This window comes from Entelurus aequoreus, linkage group LG03 (assembly GCF_033978785.1).
Source record: "Entelurus aequoreus isolate RoL-2023_Sb linkage group LG03, RoL_Eaeq_v1.1, whole genome shotgun sequence".
In the NCBI taxonomy this organism is placed as follows: domain Eukaryota; kingdom Metazoa; phylum Chordata; class Actinopteri; order Syngnathiformes; family Syngnathidae; genus Entelurus; species Entelurus aequoreus.
This window is the reverse complement of record NC_084733.1, coordinates 15,200,840-15,220,625: the sequence shown is the minus strand read 5'-3', so window position 1 is coordinate 15,220,625 and position 19,786 is coordinate 15,200,840. Positions and strand designations below refer to the sequence as shown.

The 19,786-nt window shown below is 39.9% G+C and overlaps 2 protein-coding genes across 8 annotated transcripts in view; both read right to left on the bottom strand.

Annotated features, from left to right (window-relative positions):
• Window positions 1-724, bottom strand: part of LOC133645572 (protein FAM163A-like) — a 42,825-nt gene extending 42,101 nt beyond the window's left edge. Inside the window, exons 1-2 of one of the 3 annotated variants that reach the window (XM_062040411.1) lie at window positions 423-724; window positions 227-344 (exon numbers count right to left, since the gene is read on the bottom strand). The gene's annotated coding sequence lies outside the window, so the exon portion shown is untranslated. Of the gene's footprint in view, window positions 1-226 lie in introns of all 3 variants that reach the window. The other 2 variants (XM_062040410.1, XM_062040412.1) reach the window with 2 other exon arrangements.
• Window positions 725-12,031: 11,307 nt separating this feature from the next.
• The window catches only part of LOC133646207 (nardilysin-like), a 90,077-nt gene continuing 82,322 nt past the window's right edge, over window positions 12,032-19,786 (bottom strand). For 3 of the 5 annotated variants that reach the window (XM_062041353.1, XM_062041352.1, XM_062041354.1), the window contains exons 30-31: window positions 12,877-12,966; window positions 12,034-12,800 (exon numbers count right to left, since the gene is read on the bottom strand). In XM_062041353.1, coding sequence (XP_061897337.1) covers window positions 12,579-12,800; window positions 12,877-12,966 — 312 coding nt within the window. In that variant the 3' untranslated portion in view covers window positions 12,034-12,578. Of the gene's footprint in view, window positions 12,801-12,876; window positions 12,967-19,786 lie in introns of all 5 variants that reach the window. The other 2 variants (XM_062041356.1, XM_062041355.1) reach the window with 2 other exon arrangements.

Sequence of the window (19,786 nt, the reverse complement as noted above, 5' to 3'; positions counted from 1 at the left end):
ATAGTACGCACCTGCCAAAATATGCCATCTAGTATAAAAAGTCATTTTTGTGCACAAATTACAAATGTGTTAAGTGTGCATTAGAACATATGTACATAATATAAGGTGATTTTTTTAAAAAGGTGCACATTGTGTGAAATGAACTAAGTTGAGGGCAGATGTTACGTCACTGATTGACCTCATTGTTCCGCAGATGTGCAAAAGTGTGCATTGACTTCATCCTTACCTTTGACGCAAATGGCTGCAGAGCCTTCTTTAATTGTCTTCTCCCCCCCACGCCAACTCCAACTCGGTCCGGCGATCCCCTCTCTTCACCCCGGTCATGAGCGCCACCAGGAGCCCCTCTGCTCTCCCGCGACAACCATCACCATCACCATCATAATCGTCCTCACGCCGCTGCAGCTGATTCGCCTTCTGCCTACCTTTAGTGACAGAAGCCGGCGAGGACCTGTGGATCTGCTCGGGGAGTCCTCCTCCGTGACCCGCGGGAGAGGAGGCGGCGGTCCGCCAAATGAGCGTCACACCTCGGCATGGCTGTGCTCGCAAGCGCTGTAGGTTCCACACTGCTGCTGCTGCTGCTGGTGGGGGGGTGGACGCTCGGTCCTAATTTTCAGTAGTCCCGGTGGGGCGGGATGAGGGGGGCGGCTTACGGAGTGTCAAGTACCCGGGAGACACGGGGAGTGGGCGGTAGTGACGGAGGTGAAATAATAGTACTCATCATCCTTAAGGTATAATTTGAATAATTAAAACAATGCCCATCCATCCAGCCATTTTCTACCGCTTATCCCTTATAGGATTATATCAGTTTGCAGCTGATAAGAGATTTGTTTACAGCAACACTTTCATTGTTGGTCCTGTAATACCGCTTAAGTCCTCAGGAGGCGAGTCACTTGTAGCTAATGAACGTTAATTTAAAAAAATCACCACCATATCATTACTATTTTCTCAACTGATTTTAAACTATCAACACAATAAAAAAGCCGTACGATATCTAAATCAAAACATAACGTTAGAGGTAGACATTATAGCATATAAATACACAGTAGCAGCGCTAGGGGAGTATTAGCTTTAGCTTCACCGCTACTTCCTGGTTCCCATCATGCCTCACCCCAAATATTATTGAAGCAGCTGCTTTAGTTTAGACGAGAGCTTAAGACATTATTTACTTTTATTTTTTGCTGGATTGCTTTGTTAAATCTTTCCATGGAATTTTTTGTGTGTTCCCTTACTTTTCTTTTTACATGTTTATCCTTTTATCGCTATCATCACTGACACCATGACTGTGGTTGGTTCGTGTCTATCAATTTTCAAAATTAAAGGCCTACTGAAACGAATTTTTATTTATTTAAACGGGGATAGTGGATCCACTCTACCGGTATGTGTCATACTTGATCATTTCGCGATATTGCCATATTTTTGCTGAAAGGATTTAGTATAGAACAACAACGATAAAGTTCGCAACTTTTGGTCTCTGATTAAAAAAAAGCCTTGCCCCTACCGGAAGTAGCGTGACGACACCGGAGGAAGGACTGCTCATATTTTCCTATTGTTTACACCAGCAGCGAGAGAGATTTGGACCGAGAAAGCGACGATTACCCCATTAATTTGAGCGAGGATGAACGATTCGTGGATGAGGAACGTTAGGGTGAAGGACTAGAATGCAGTGCAAGACATATCTTTTTTCGCTCTGACCGTAACTTAGATACAAGCTGGCTCATTGGATTCCACACTCTCTCCTTTTTCTATTGTGGATCACGGATTTGTATTTTAAACCACCTCGGATACTATATCCTCTTGAAAATGAGTCGAGAACGCGAAATGGACATTCACAGTGACTTTTATCTCCACGACAATACATAGAAAAAACACTTTAGCTACGGAGCTAACGTGATAGCATCGTGCTTAACTGCATATAGAAACACAATAAATAAATCCCTGACTGGAAGGATAGACAGAAGATCAACAATACTATTAAACCATGGACCTGTAAATACACGGTTAATGCTTTCCAGCCTGGCGAAGGTTAACAATGCTGTTGCTAACGACGCCATTGAAGCTAACTTAGCTACGGAGCTCACGTGATAGCATCGTGCTTAAATGCAGATAGAAACAAAATACATAAACCCCTGACTGGAAGGATAGACAGAAAATCAACAATACTATTAAACCCTGGACCTGTAAATACACGGTTAATGCTTTCCAGCTTGGCGAAGCATAAAAATGCTGTTGCTAACGACGCCATTGAAGCTAACTTAGTAACGGGACCTCACAGAGCTATGATAAAAACATTAGCGCTCCACCTACACCAGCCAGCCCTCTTCTGCTCATCAACACCCGTGCTCACCTGCGTTCCAGCGATCAACGGAAGGACGAAGGACTTCACCCGATCATCCGTGCGGTCGGTGGCTAGCGTCGGCTAGCGCGTCTGCTATCCGAGTCAGTCTTCCTGGTTGTGTTGCTGTAGTCCGCCGCTAATACACCGATCCCACCTACAACTTTCTTCTTTGCAGTCTTCATTGTTCATTAAACAAATTGCAAAAGATTCACCAACACAGATGTCCAGAATACTGTGGAATTATGAGATGAAAACAGAGCTATTTTTGTATTGGATTCAATGGGGTACCAATACTTCTGTTTAACTAGTGACGTCACGCGCATACGTCATCATCCAAAGACGTTTTCAACCGGAAGTTTAGCGGGAAATTTAAAATTGCACTTTATAAGTTAACCCGGCCGTATTGGCATGTGTTGCAATGTTAAGATTTCATCATTGATATATAAACTATCAGACTGCGTGGTCGGTAGTAGTGGGTTTCAGTAGGCCTTTAAGTGAGTTGTACAATACATTTACGTGTAACAATAATGTTTTTTTGCCTATCCGATACCAAGTGAAATTCAGGCTGGTATTGGTAATTGATTGATTGATTTATTAAAACTTTTATTAGTAGATTGCATAGTACAGTACATATTCCGTACAATTGACCACTAAATGGTAACACCCGAATAAGTTTTTCAACGTGTTTAATTCGGGGTCCACGTTAATCAATTCATGGTAAAATAACGATCTGATACGGATACTTTGTGCAAACTTACTCATCTGCTAAAATTTAAAAAGATGCGTGAGATCAAAAAATGACATATATATATATATCTAAAAGAACAACAGTAAAAGTGTAGGAAAAAGAGCAACAAATCGTAATGTAATGAGAAAAAGTTGACATTTTTAAACTAATAATATGAAAATATGTAAATGGTAAATAAAAACAGAATACAATGATTTGCAAATCCTTTTCAACTTCAATTGAATAGACTGCAAAGACAAGATATTTAATGTTCAAACTGAGAAACTTAATTTTTTTTTGGCACAGGGGCATTTTTACCACTGTGTTACATGGCCTTTCCTTTTAACAACACTCAGTAAACGTTTGGGAACTGAGGAGACCATTTTTGAAGCTTTTCAGGTGGAATTCCTTTTCTATTCTTGCTTGATGTACAGCTTAAGTTGTTCAACAGTCCGGGGGTCTCCGTTGGGGTATTTTAGGCTTCATAATGCGCCACGCATTTTCAATGGGAGACGGGTCTGGACTACAGGCAGGCCAGTCTAGTACCCGCACTTTTACTATGAAGCCATGCTGTTGTAACACGTGGCTTGGCATTGTCTTGCTGAAATAAGCAGGGGCGTCCATGATAACGTTGCTCGGATGGCAACATATGTTGCTCCAAAACCTGTATGTACCTTTCAGCATTAATGGTGCCTTCACAGTTGTGTAAGTTACCCATGTCTTGGGCACTAATACACCCCCATACCATCACACATGCTGGCTTTTGAGCTTTGCGCCTATAACAATCCGGATGGTTATTTTCCTCTAAATTCCTTGCAATAGCCGGTTGAGAAATGTTGTTCTTAAACAATTTGCTCACGCATTTGTTGACAAAGTGGTGACCCTCGCCCCATCCTTGTTTGTGAATGACTGAGCGTTTCATGGAAGCTGCTTTTATACCCAATCATGGCACCCACCTGTTTCCAATTAGCCTGTTCACCTAAAGGATGTTCCAAATAAGTGTTTGATGAGCATTCCTCAACTTTCTCAGTCTTTTTTGCCACTTGTGCCAGCTTTTATGAAACATGTTGCAGGCATCAAATTCCAAATGAGCTAATATTTGCAAAAAATAACAAAGTTGTGCAGTTCGAACGTTAAATATCTTTTCTTTGTAGTCTATTCCATTGAATATAGGTTGAAAAGGATTTGCAAATCATTGTATTCTGTTTTTATTTACCATTTTACACAACGTGCCATCTTCACTGGTTTTGGGGTTTGTATTATTATAATTTGCATGATCTAATTATAATCAGATAATCTTGCCATGATCCTGCATGACAGTTATTAAGTTCATGTATTTTGTTTTATTTCCTGTCCAGTGCTTTTATTTGTGTTTCCACTTCCTGTTTTCCTCAATTTGCCACCACTTTCATCTGATCGCTGGCTCCCTCACCTGTCCCTGGTTGCCAATCAGTTCAGTTTAATCACTTATATAGCACATTTAAAAACAACCCCATTTGTCTAGAGTGCTGTACAGAAATAACACACAAGTTCAAAAATAGTGCAAAGCAGTGTTACGTCTACATCTTAACATAGCAGGATTAATAAAATACTACAGTAGCAGTTGTATCTCAAAACAAGTGCAGAACGATATCACATAATAATATTAACATGCAATAAATCAATAAATACATTTTTTCCTATGCAAAGCAAAAATATGCTTAGTATCTCCATGTTGCATAGCACTCCCAATGCTTCCTGTTTGTTTTTCTTATCAAATACCATTTACCTGCACTTCGCCTGCTTGTCTCTGCAACCCGGGATCACAACCAACACTGCCGTGACGCAAACCACTCTGAAGTAAATGGAAACTTGACAGATTTATAAACATATTTGAGTGAACAATGACAGATTATATTATTTCAATTCACATTCTGGCAAGTCTACATTGAATTTGCTGGCAATTTTTTTAGTAAAAAAAAATACTTACATGCGTTTAAAAAGCTGGTTTCAACCAAAATCATGCAATAATTTGCGCTTTAGTGCATGCAAACATGCCAAGTGTGTGAGGCATTAGGTGTAGAATAAAGGGGGCCCTCCAGGAGTCTTGTACATGTATGGGGGCCCCAGTATTTGGTGCTTTGCTACAGACTATATTCTCATTACAGACCGGTGTTCCTGTGCAAAATACATTATCGCCCTGCCTAAATAGAGGAGAGCAGAATGTGTTACATCACAACAGGGGCTCCGCCTAGTGGTTGGACGCTTGCACAACATAACAAAAATGCAAAACAAAGCTATTTACATCAATTAGAAGGTCATTGACCTTACAAAGCAGCCAGATGGAGGCAAACAGCAGAAAATGCTGGTGCAAACAGAGTGCATATTGACTATAATTCCCATCTAATGTGCGTTATCCTGGTTTTATACTTAGACAAGAGCATCCTGCCCCTGTCTGTCTGCATGCGGCTCAGCTCGCCTTGCAGTTAGCGTTGCCATGCTGAAGGCGGGTCAGCGGGGGAGCCACGAGATTACGACTGCGAAGTGAATAAAAGTGTCGACTCGGTACAGAGGTTTAGACACCCCCCCCCGCTGCTCTGATTGGCTTTGGAGCAGTTCTTTTCCAACAGTGGGGAGGCCCCCCCCCCTTCCATGGGGTGGCCGACATGACCCATGACCCATGACCCAGGGGAACATGCTTTATCAGTATCATGCTTCAAACCTCGCTTCCAAAAGCTGTGCCTTGCAATACGTGCTCACTGTAGCTATTAATCCGGACCAAAAGATACAAAAAAAAAAATCAGCACAAATTGTTTTATCCAGAAGGGGAAAGTTTTATAAGTGTTGTGCTCCTGAGTTAACATTGCTGATCAATTTGACTTAATTTACCGTATTTTCCGCACCATAAGCTGCACCTAAAAACCACATTTTTTCTCAAAAGCAGACAGTGCGGCTAATAACCCGGTGCGCCTTATATATGGATTAATATTCATATTTATTTTCATAAAGTTTAGGTCTCGCAACTACGGTAAACAGCCGCCATCTTTTTTCCCCGTAAAAGAGGAAGCGCTTCTTCTTCTATGGTAAGCAACCGCCAAGGTGAGCACCCGCCCCCGTAGAAGAAGAAGCGCGCGGATATTACGTTTCATTTCATTTGTGTATTTCTGTAAAGACAACAAAATGTCTCCTACTAAGAGACACGCGTACAAGGTTCCACTGACTTTTGATATTCATGTGAACCGCACTGTGGATACAACGGGAACACGTACAGTGAATATTCGCACCACAGGGAATGAGAAGTCGTCCTACTGTGGTTGTAGCTTGCCATGCTAACGGCCAGAAACTTCCACCCACGGTGATATTCAAAAGGAAGACCTTGCCAAAAGAGAACTTTCCAGCCGGCGTCATCATAAAAGCTACCTCGAAGGGATGGATGGATGAAGAAAAGATGAGCGAGTGGTTGATAGACGTTTACGCGAAGACACCGGGTGACTTTTTTCACGCAGCGCCGTTCCTGTTGATCTATGACTGCATGCGCGTCCACATCATCAATGGTGTCAAAAAACATGTGAAGCACACCGAAGAAGAATAATTCGAGGGATTTGTGGATGAGTAATAACTTCAGAAAGTGAGCTTTAAATGTTTATTTTGTGTGTTGTGTGACACTAACGTATGAGCAACGTTGAGTTATTGATGTTGCTATTGCTCTGCACTATTTTGAGTGTTACTATTTTTGTGATTGCACATTTGTACATTACATTTTGGGAGTGAACAGAGTTGTTAGAACGCTGGTTTGTAATATATTATTAAAGTTTGACTGACCTATCTGACTGTTTTGTTGACATTCCCTTTAGCGTAGCGTAGGTGCGGCTAATAGCACGGGGCGGCTAATAGGTAAACAAAGTTTTGAAATATTCCGTTCATTAAACGTGCGGCTAATAACACGGGGCGCCTTATGGTGCAGAAAATACGGTATTTATTTTTTTTTAGGTTTATTTAATATACATTTTGAATATCAAACTTTTTATTTTTGAAATTTCAGGCAAATTGATGCACTTTACAGATTTTCTGTTACAGAGGGTAAATAGGTAATAAGGTAATATATGCTGTCAGTTAGTTAATATTTTTTTAAATTTAGTTTTCTTTAATGTTAATAAGGATAGAGTCTGCACCGTGGTGCAAATGAACCCACATTAAAAACCAGGAAAAAAATGAGGGCGGGCCACCTTTTCCCGCCATTCACCTTCTGTCTAGTTTTGTATTGAGCGCTCACATGTGCATGTAAACATCAAGCTTGAGATATATATATATATATATATATATAAACATCAAGCTTGCGAACCTGCAAAACAGGCTTGTAGGGATGAAATAGCCTGTGTGCTTTTTCCTGACCTAACGTGTGTATATATATATATATACATATATATATATATATATACATATATATATATACTGTATATGTGCATACTGCATATATATATATACATATGTATATACTGTACGTTAGGTCAGGAAAAAACACAGATGCTATATCATCCCTACAAGACTGTTTTACAGGTTTCCCTTTTCATCATTTTAATAAAATCCCCTGACAAACAGGGAAACCTGTGAAACAGGCTTGTAGGGATGAAATAGCCTCTGTGTTTTTTCCTGACCTAACGTATATTCAGCTCTACCCCGGTATTGAGCACTGTATAACGGATAAACCACAGAAACCTCGACTATATACATATGGATATATATATATACACTACCATTCAAAAGTTTGGGGTCACATTGAAATGTCCTTATTTTTGAAGGAAAAGCACTGTACTTTTCAATGAAGATAACTTTAAACTAGTCTTAACTTTAAAGAAATACACTCTATACATTGCTAATGTGGTAAATGACTATTCTAGCTGCAAATGTCTGGTTTTTGGTGCAATATCTACATGGGTGTATAGAGGCCCATTTCCAGCAACTATCACTCCAGTGTTCTAATGGTACAATGTGTTTGCTCATTGGCTCAGAAGGCTAATTGATGATTAGAAAACCCTTGTGCAATCATGTTCACACATCTGAAAACAGTTTAGCTCGTTACAGAAGCTACAACACTGACCTTCCTTTGAGCAGATTGAGTTTCTGGAGCATCACATTTGTGGGGTCAATTAAACGCTCAAAATGGCCAGAAAAAGAGAACTTTCATCTGAAACTCGACAGTCTATTCTTGTTCTTAGAAATGAAGGCTATTCCACAAAATTGTTTGGGTGACCCCTAACTTTTGAACGGTAGTGTATATATACAGTATATATATACTGTATATATATATATCTTTCTGTCTTGCCTCTGGTGAGGGCGGTCGCATTTTTTTCTCCTCCCGTCTTTTCCTTGCTTTCTCTTTGTCTTGTCTAAACTTTTTTTGAAGCCTCTTTCTTTGCGCTGTCCTCCAAATCTAAACATCAGACATGGAATTGATCAGCTGGACTCTCGACTCAATTGACAAAATCTTTTCGACGAGGAAAAGAGGTTCTGGGGAGCCTGGCTGCCCTGATGGAACCATTGCTGCGGGGTACGTGAGAGATTCCTGGGACAAATGGAGAATCATGTGCCTCTCAGTCCTTTCCATTGAGGACGTGGAAGACATCTACCTATTTGGAACCGTGATCGCGGGGTACCTGCTGATTGGGCTGGGCATTGCTCTGGTGTATCGTAAAATTCGTAAGACGATGGCAGCCACTCAAGGAGCCCAAAGGCTGTTCGTCGCAATGGAAGGTTTGGGCCGGGCTGTGGGATCACAGTCTGGGGCGATTTCTGAACTGAATCGCAAGATGGATCACATCATGGAGAAGCTTGCTGAAAAGGAAAAATTGGATATGAGAGCCAACATGAACGAATAGAACAGGCAAGCCATTGTAATGTCTGCTCGAGGAAAAACAAAAATCCTTATCTACGATTTGACTCCCTCGAATGGCCTTGAGGACAAGAACAGGCTGTTCCGTAATCATCCACTGAGGACTTTCAAAGATGGACGCTTTTGACCTCCCTCCCTCCTCAACGACACCTGGAAGTCGAACTTTGCTTGCATTGCATGCAGAATGGCCCCGGGCCTATGAACACAACACCACTACACCCAAAGAAAATGGGCATATACACAAACACACTCCCCACCTCCACCCCACGCCTTCACCACCACTTGATTCCCCTTCGGGGTGATGGACGGCTGAGTAGCGCTTTATAGCAGCAGGCCGGCCTCCAGGACCCCAACCCCCCCCCTCTGTTGTGAGTTGTAGTGATTATATGTAACATGTTTATGTGTACTATGGCAAATTTTTTTCCCTTGGACTCAGTCTGGATCCCCTCCCAAGGGGGTCATACATGTCAACGAGATTTTGTTTGAACTTTGTCTAGCGGCATAGAAACTGCATTGAAGTGCAGGTTGACCATAGTTTACAGTTTAGCATTGTCAAGAAGATGGCAAATAGACCATTTGCTCAAGACTTTGTTGATGCGTGTCTCTTTAAACTGCTATATTTATCTTTCCCTCTCCCCTGACTAGTTTCCCAGTTCCTGCCGCTCAAAACCATCCCACCATGATGCTGCCACCCCCATGCTTCACTGTCAGGATGGTATTGGCCTGGTGATGAGCGGTGCTTGGTTTCCTCCAAACATGATGCCTGACATTCACGCCAAAGAGTTCAATCTTTGTCTCATCCGACCAGAGAATTTTGTTTCTCATGGTCTGAGAGTCTTTCAGGTGCAATTTGGCAAACTTTTTACTAAGAAATGACTTCCGTCTGGCCAGTCTACCATACAGGCCTGATTGGTGGATCGCTGCAGAGATGAATGAGGAATGCTGTAGTTCTGACAGAGTGACCATCGGGTTCTTAGTCACGTCCCTGACTAGACTAAGGTGAATGCAGCAATTGATGAAAACCAACACTTCCCATCCAACCTGATGGAGCTTGACAAGTGCTGCAAAGAGGAATGGGTGAAACTGTCCAAAGATAGGTGTGTCAAGTTTGTGGCATCCTATTTAAAAATACTTGAGGCTGTAATTGCTGCCAAAGGTGCATCAACAAAGTATTGAGAAAAGGCTGTGAATACTTATGAAAATGTGATTTTAAATTTTTTTAATTTTTAATAAATTTGCAACAAAGTCTACATTTCTCTTTTTGTCTGTCAAGATGGTGTGCCGAGTGTACATTAATATTTTAGATTTCAGTTAAGGGCTGCAACGAAACTAAGAGTGAAAATTTTAAAATGGGTCTGAATACTTTCCATACTCACTGTGTGTGTATATATATATATATATACATATATATATATATATATATATATATATATATATATATATATATATATATATATATATATATATATATATATATATATATATATATATATATATATATATAAACACTACCGTTCAAAAGTTTGGGGTCACATTGAAATGTCCTTATTTTTGAAGGAAAAGCACTGTACTTTTCAATGAAGATAACTTTAAACTAGTCTTAACTTTAAAGAAATACACTCTATACATTGCTAATGTGGTAAATGACTATTCTAGCTGCAAATGTCTGGTTTTTGGTGCAATATCTACATAGGTGTATAGAGGCCCATTTCCAGCAACTATCACTCCAGTGTTCTAATGGTACAATGTGTTTGCTCATTGGCTCAGAAGGCTAATTGATGATTAGAAAACCCTTGTGCATTCATGTTCTCACATCTGAAAACAGTTTAGCTTGTTACAGAAGCTACAAAACGACCTTCCTTTGAGCAGATTGAGTTTTTGGAGCATCACATTTGTGGGGTCAATTAAACCCTCAAAATGGCCAGAAAAAGAGAACTTCCATCTGAAACTCGACAGTCTATTCTTGTTCTTAGAAATGAAGGCTATTCCACAAAATTGTTTGGGTGACCCCAAACTTTTGAACGGTAGTGTATATATATATACACACGTGTATATATATATATATATATATATATATATATATATATATATATATATATATATATATATATATATATATATATATATATATATATATATATATATATATATACACACACACACACATTTAAAAAAAATAAATATATATATATATATATATATATATATATACACATACCGGTACACACACACATTTTTAAATATATATATATATATATATGTATATACACCCATATCTATACACATGTATATATACAGTACATGTACGTGTGTATATATATATATAAACACACACACACACACACACACACAAATGTACAGTTCTAATTGTGTACAATTCAAGTCAAATGTTCAGTGGAGCAGGCTTATCAGCAGTCGGGTAATGTGGCGTACAAAGAGACAACCCGGAAGAAAGCTGACTCCAGACTTTCCAACCCGAAGAAGACACTGCTGCTGCTGCAGGACACAAACAATTAGTCATCTTCCTGGAAAGCACAGAAAGCAGCAATAAAAGTATGTTTCTCCAGTAGAAGAGTCCTCTAGAAATGGCCTTCTTCTTTCTAATAATGCTTACTAAATACTTATTACATATTTGATTCATTAATATTTATACTACAATTTATTTTGGGACAAAGAAAATTAGATAAACTAAAAACAAAATACCTGCACATTATACTATATACCTATGTTTTTTATTTCAAGCGCTACACAATTAAACATTGATATACAAATTTGTAAAGCACATTATTTAAAATCCTAAATAAATGTGGCTATACATTATTTGGGGAAATAAAATCGGCTCTATGAAGTTATGAATTAAAAAAAATACTTTGTCACCTATCATGTAGTATAAAAAATAAATAAATAAAAATAGATTAGTCACAATTTACACCATTTTTATTTACTGTTTTTAATAGTTAATAAAGAAAAAAAACAAATGGAACATTCTGGAAAAAATACCGGCACATTACGCTGTATTTGCTTTTTCTTAAGCGACAAACAGAATGTTTGTAGAACACATTTAAAAAAAATCATAAATAGATGTGGATTTACATAATTGGTGCTAATCGAAATCAGCTTTGCAAATCTTTACATCTTTTAAAATGCATTGTGACTTATGTAGTATTAGATGTTTTTTCATTTTATTAGAATTTTTAAAATTAAGATAAATCAAAACAAATGTATTATTTTGGAGAGAATACCTGCTTATTATATTGTATCTGGTATATATATATATATATTTTTTAAATGACTTTACCCTAACTATGAAGTGAATAATCAGAAAATAATACCTATCATTAAAAAAATTCACTCCAGAGAGCACACAAGAAGTTGCACACCAACTAAAAAGAAATACAGTTCCGTCACCCTCACAGTGTGAAAGTGTGATTGTTCTTTATTAAGTCACGCACCTTCACTCATCGCGCAAATTCCTTTACACGATTTCTTTTCACAGCAAAAAGCAGGTCAGCAAAAAGTGACTGCACGCGGCTCAGCTTCAAATTGTCACACCCTGCCACCACATCACTCCGGTCTCTAACTTCAGGGCTCTTCAGCAGTTCTCACCTTACTCTTTTTTTTTCCCCTCCAAGAAGAGCGATGACGTCTCAGTTGAGTATTTTATGATAGGGGAAAAGAGGGAGCTCTCTGATGAAAGCAGGGATGTCCATGATGGCTGTGGCGCCCGCCATCTTGGGCGTGGGCTGGAGGAAGGTCAGTTTGGACACCTCCCCGTAGGCGGAGCCGCTCGGCCCCTCCCCTTGGCCCTCTTCCTGGTTGTCAGCGGCGGAAACCTCCTCGTCGTTCTCCTCGGCGCCGAATCCCACCACCTTTGAGGGAGGAGGAGGAGCGTGGTGAAGAGGAAGACAAGAAGTATGGATAAAAGAGGAATAAGGCGCCGCTTACGTGAACGCTGAGTTGGCGACTGTTGGCTCCTCGGTGCTCCTGGAACCAGGAGAGCAGCTCGTCATGGCTCATCTGCTTCAGAGCCTCCACCTGAACACATGCACCGCAAATACATCAACTCAGCGGAGAGCAGACCCAAACATGCACATGTTGCACTCCCAGCCTGAAGGTGGCGGGAAACAGCTTTAGAAGAAGGTGTCAAAGTCAAGGCCTACGGGCCAAATGAATGATCTATGGCCCCCGGGATGATATATAATAAATATTAGAACCGGCCCGCAGGCCACAGCCGCCTGCTGCTGTTTTGCACGCACCCATACTCATACTTGCCAACCTTGAGCCCTTTCGAATTCAGGAGATTAGGGGGGGGGGGGGGGGGGTTGGTGGTAGCGGGGGTGTATATTGTGGCCCGGAAGAGTTAGGGATGCAAGGGATTCTGGGTATTTGTTCTGTTGTGTTTATGTTGTGTTACGTTGCGGATGTTCTCCCGAAATGTGTTTGTCATTCTTGTTTGGTGTGGGTTCACAGTGTGGCGCATATTTGTAACAGTGTTTATACGGCCACCCTCAGTGTGACCTGTATGGCTGTTGATCAAGTATGCATGGCATTCACTTGTGTGTGTAAAAGCCGCATATATTAAGTGACTGGGCCGGCACGCTGTTTGTATGGAGGAAAAGCGGACGTGACGACAGGTTGTAGAGGACGCTAAAGGCAGTGCCTTTAAGGCACGCCCCCAATATTTTTGTCCGGGTGGAAATCGGGAGAAATTCGGGAGAATGGTTGCCCCGGGAGATTTTCGGGAGGGGCACTGAAATTCGGGAGTCTCCCGTAAAAATCGGGAGGGTTGGCAAGTATGCCCATACTCCATCACTGTTGGCGCTAGGAATTTTCAAAATGGGGTTCCAGGTACTCCATTTTTATGACTTGATGGGGTAAATTGTTGGGGTCCCACTTTTTTGTAAGCGTTTTGAAAACAAATGATAAACGTATGCATTATCCTGTTATATCTCACATTCTATATTGTGTTTTGGAAAAAGGTTGTCATAAACGTTACTTAATTCAATAAAAAAAATTATACAAAAGAAAACACATTTGTATGCATATGTAAATGTATTCAGTTATAAACATTCATTCACTTTCTTCTTTCCTTCATGGATCTAAACTTTACCCCTGTCGGTATTTTTTTCTATATTTTATTGTAATATTTCCAGAATGTTTTTGTTGTATTTTTGGCCAAAGTAAGACAAAGATAACAATCTGAAGTTGGCTTTATTTTTTTTAGTTGTAATGCCATGATTTTAATAGTCCGGCCCGCGTGTGCACAGGTTTTCCTCCATGCGGCCCCTGAGCTAAAATGAGTTTGACACCCCTGCTTTAGAAGCACCCCCAAAGCAAGCACACTGTAAAAAGTGAAAATACAGCAAAACCTCAAAAGTCCTACATCCCTGTGGTCGTACAATATTGTGTTTGCCAAAAATGAAACCAAAGTACAAATCATTACCTCAGATGTTATTTTTCTTTAGATTATATAAATTCGTTATAGTTAGCATTTTTGCTCCCAAAAGGAGGTCTCGTCAAGTGGCCAATACTCCTGTAGTGTTGATATTTTAAGTTCCATTAAGCCATTGTATGCTCGAAAATGGTTTAATTAGGCCAAAAACATAAAATATATATATATATATATATATATATTTTTAAACCCCCAAATTTCATGATAGAATTCAATACACAATCTGATGAGAGACGACTGTTTTTACACAGTAATGTAAACAGGAGGTAACTTATGTTTACACTTGTATGACAATCATGTTACTTAAAACATTGCCTGTTCAGTTAATTGTTTTTTAAATATTATTCTTACTATTTATTTTATCTCCATTAAAAGAAACATTTAAAATTATATTTTTATGGGTATCAGTGATGACAAAGTGTGACACCCATAGAATAAGTATAAACTGTAACATAGCAACTCGGGGTGTGAATCTTTGGGCACCTAACGCTTCAATCCAATTCCTGGGGTGACGATTCCATTAGAATCGATTCAACACAATTCTGCATTGTATTCAGAGATGTCCGATAATATCGTCCTGCCGATATTATCGGCCGATAAATGCTTTAAAATGTAATATCGGAAATTATTGGTATCGGGTTTTTTATTATCTGTATCGTTTTTTATTTTTTTTATTAAATCAACATAAAAAACACAAGATTTGATTTGATTTTTGATTTTTATTAAGGATCCCCATTAGCTGGTTGCCTCAACAACCCACTAGTCTTCCTGGGGTCCACAATTCAATACAATTACAAGTAAAAGCATATAATTATAACTACACAATACAGAAAAAAATAAAAGCATCAATAAAAAAACAAGCAAACAATTTACAGTCACAGAATAATAATTACCATATAAATATAACAAACAAATCATCAATGAGCAAACTAATTTAAAAACTCAGATAAAATATTACTCTCTTTTTAAAAACCTGTTTACTTTCAATGCTGGTGAGAATTCGAGGCAGGTTATTCCAGAGCGATAAAGATCTATAAATAAAAGATTTCCGCAAAGCATTCTTCCTGGGACGAGGGAGTACAAAATGCCCCTCACTGGATGCCCTGGTATTGTGATTATGTATAGTGCTACTGTGAACTATTTGGGCCATGAGAAAAGCAGGAGTTTTACTACCGGTTACTGATTTGAACAATATAAGAGTATTAGCCAACAACCTGTTCTGCACTGTTTGCCAGGAAAGAGAAGCATGCATTTGGTTCACATTGGTTCTTAGTGAACAACCAAGAACCAGCCTTGCTGCCCTATTCTGGACAATCTGGAGCTTACTGATCTCACCACTTGCAGCAGACGCCCAGACTGTAGAACAATAGTCAATATGACACAAGACTAAACTCTTAACAATTTGACAAAGAAGAGGTGGATCAGCAAAACCAGCACATTTCCTGGAAATACCAACAGCCCTTCCCATCTTTGTAACTATATCACTGATATGATTTGACCAGGATAGAGTGCAGTCCAGCATCACTCCAAGGAGCTTGGCACTTCTGACCTGTTGAACTGTTGAAATACCTAGCCTCAAATCCAACTTTGGGTCACAAGATAACCCTTGCCTAGTCCCCAATATAATACTTTTTGTTTTTGAGGTAAGATACACTTACAATTAGTGCACCAACCCAAACAACCTCCCTCCCCAATTTACACTCATTCATTCTGATGCTCTTTTTGGTTCCAGTGGACTACACATCATCCACCTTAATGTGAACAGCCTCTCTGGAGCCAAACTCGACCAAATCAGAGAAATGTTCCTCAACACGAAGGTAAAAATCTTGTGTTTCTCTGAAACCAAATTTGATCAAAGTATTTCTGATTCAGAGATAGAAATACAAAACTTTTCGGTTATCAGAAAGGATAGGAATAAACACGGTGGGGGCGTTTGTATGTATATTCACCAGGATATTAAATACATAACTCGCACTGATCTTAACCACAATAACCTGGAATCTGTGTGGGCGGAAATCAAATTTAAAAATGCTAAGCCGGTACTAATAGGGACTGTTTATAGACCCCCTAATCAGAGTGATTTCTATGGGGCTTTGGAAGAATGCTTGGCGGGGACAGACAACATGGAGAAAATTATAACTGGGGATCTGAACACAGATATTCAACGCAAAGATGCGCCTGTCTTCAGATCCTTCAGCAAGTTTTGTAATCTCCACGGTCTTTCCCAGCTAATAGCGCTACCCACAAGGGTGTGTGATTCCACCCAATCAACCATAGATCTCATTCTCACTTCAGACCGACCTAAAATAAAAAATAGTGGGGTCATGATCTGTGGTCTTAGCGACCACTATCTAACCTTCTGCACCCGTAAAATAGCTAAACCTAAAGCCAATGGCCACATAACAGCCCAATCCAGATCCCTCAAAAAATACTCCAATGACAATTTCAATTTAAAATTAGATGAGTGGGACTGGTCCCCTGTGCTCGCGAGCAACCTGGTCGATGTCGCTTGGGATCGCTTCAAAACGGCGTTCCTAAAGATACTAAATGACATGGCTCCCGTGAAAACAGTCAGGATCAAAGCCCGCTCGGAACCATGGATGAATCCGGACCTATTAGCTGCCATAAAAGACAGAGACAGGAAATACTCTGAATACCAAAAATGTAAAACAGAAGTAGATAAACAACCCAATAATATCAACCTCAAATTACTCCTTTCAACTCTCAAAAAGCAATGCAATAAATTAAGAAATAAGTCAACCAACCTGACTAAATCCTTAAAAAAAAATTACATTAACGACAAAATAGAGGAAAACACGAATAAGCCACGTGAGCTCTGGAAAATTCTCAACAACCAGCTTCCTGGTTGCAGCCAGAAACTTAAAACAAGACTCACCAACATCAGCATCAAGGAGGGTGACTCCCTCATTACAGACAAAATGGAGGTAGCTAGCAGACTTAACGCCTTTTTCACCAGCATAGCTGCAACTCTTGTCAACAAGCTGTCCCACCACTCTGGTCGCTTTGGTGTAGAACACATTAAAGCCTTCTACAGAAAGCTAGGAGTATCCAACAATGATTTCAAATTAGAAATGGTCACAGCTGATGAGGTGTTTAAAAAATTGAGCGCGCTCCACCCTAACAAGGCCACCGGCCTTGATAATATTCCCTCCAGATTCCTCAGGGACTCTGCCTCCATCATTGCCCCGATCATCACGCACATAATAAACCTATCAATTACACAAGGCCAAGTACCAAAAGATTTTAAGATAGCAAGAGTAACTCCCCTCTTTAAAAAAGGAAGCAAATTGGAACCTGGCAACTACCGACCTGTTTCTATTCTCAGCTCCATTTCGAAAGTAATGGAGAAAATAGTTTATGAACAGGTCGATAGTTACCTTGCCACTAATAAACTCATGTACAAATTCCAATCCGGCTTCAGAACTAACCACTCCACTGACACATGCCTTCTCTATCTGACCGACCACATCAAACATGAGGTGGACGCGGGCAAATACTGCGGCATGGTCATGCTGGACCTTCAGAAGGCCTTTGACACCGTTAACCACGCTATACTGTTGGATAAGCTCAGAGCAATCGGATTTAACAAAACCTCTTGGAGCTGGATGCAGTCTTACTTGGAGGGGAGGGAGCAGGTGGTAGAGGTGAACGGCACCGTGTCCCCCCCCCTCTCGGTGAACTGTGGAGTCCCCCAAGGCAGTATATTGGGACCTTTACTGTTCCTAATATACATAAACGACATGTCATCGGCATGTGACTGTGAATTGTTTTTGTTTGCGGATGACTCTGCCCTGCTGGTATCCGGCAAGGACAAGTCACAGGTGGAGAAAATCCTCAGTGCTGAGCTCTGTAGAACTTGCACCTGGCTCGCTGACAACAAGCTATCCATCCACTTGGGTAAAACAGAATCCATCCTGTTTGGGTCCCACATCAAACTTAAGAGAGTCAATCACTTCACCATAAAAGTAGGTGACAGTGTCATCACCAGGAAAGATGAGGTCACCTACCTAGGTTCCATTCTAGAGGCTAACCTTTCCTGTGATAAAATGGCAACCAAGGTAATCAAAAAGGTTAACCAACGAACGAGATTTCTCTACAGAATTTCCTCTCTGGTCAACAAAAGCACCTTGAGGATTCTGGCGGGAACTCTCGTTCAACCCTTTTTCGATTACGCATGCACCTCCTGGTACCCTAGCACCTCCAAAACCCTCAAATCTAAACTCCAAACATCTCAGAACAAACTAGTCAGGTTACTTCTAGACCTCCACCCCAGATCCCACCTCACTCCTACCCACTTCTCTAAAGTGGGCTGGCTCAAGGTGGAGGACAGAGTTAAACAACTTGCACTGAGCCTAGTCTATAAAATCCGCTACACCTCCCTGATACCGAAGTACATGTCAAACTACTTCCTTAACGTAAATGACCGCCATAACCACAACACCAGGGGGTGCTCCACTAACCACGTTAAACCCAGATTCCGAACTAACAAAGGTCTTAACTCATTCTCTTTCTATGCCACATCAATGTGGAATGCGCTCCCAACAGGTATAAAAGAAAGGGCATCTCTATCCTCCTTCAAAACCGCTATAAAAGTTCACCTCCAGGCAGCTACAACCCTAAACTAACACCCTCCCCGGATTGCTAATAATCAAATGTAAACAATCAAATGCAGATTCTTTTTCTTATGCCTTCTGATCTCTCTCTCTCTCTCTCTCTCTCTCTCTATGTCCACTACTTGATGTCCATATCCCACCCCCCCCCCCCACCCCACCCCCCCTCCACACTCCTGATTGTAAATAATGTAAATAATTCAATGTGATTATCTTGTGTGATGACTGTATTATGATGATAGTATATATGATAGTATATATCTGTATCATGAATCAATTTAAGTGGACCCCGACTTAAACAAGTTGAAAAACTTATTCGGGTGTTACCATTTAGTGGTCAATTGTACGGAATATGTACTTCACTGTGCAACCTACTAATAAAAGTCTCAATCAATCAATCAATCAATCAAAAACACACAAGGGTTGTTTCTTTCTGTTATTAATATTATGGTTCCTACATTATATATCAATATATATCAATAGTCTGCAAGGGATACAGTCCGTAAGCACACATGATTGTGCGTGCTGCTGGTCCACTAATAGTACTAACCTTTAACAGTTAATTTGACTCATTTTCATTAATTACCTGTTTCTATGTAAATGTTTTTATTTATTGTTTTACTTTCTTTTTTATTCAAGAAAATGTTTTTAATTTATTTATCTTATTTTATACTATACATTTTTTTAAAAAGGACCTTATCCTATTAACATGAATTGATTAACGTGGACCCCAACTTAAACAAGTTGGAAAACTTATTCAGGTGTTACCATG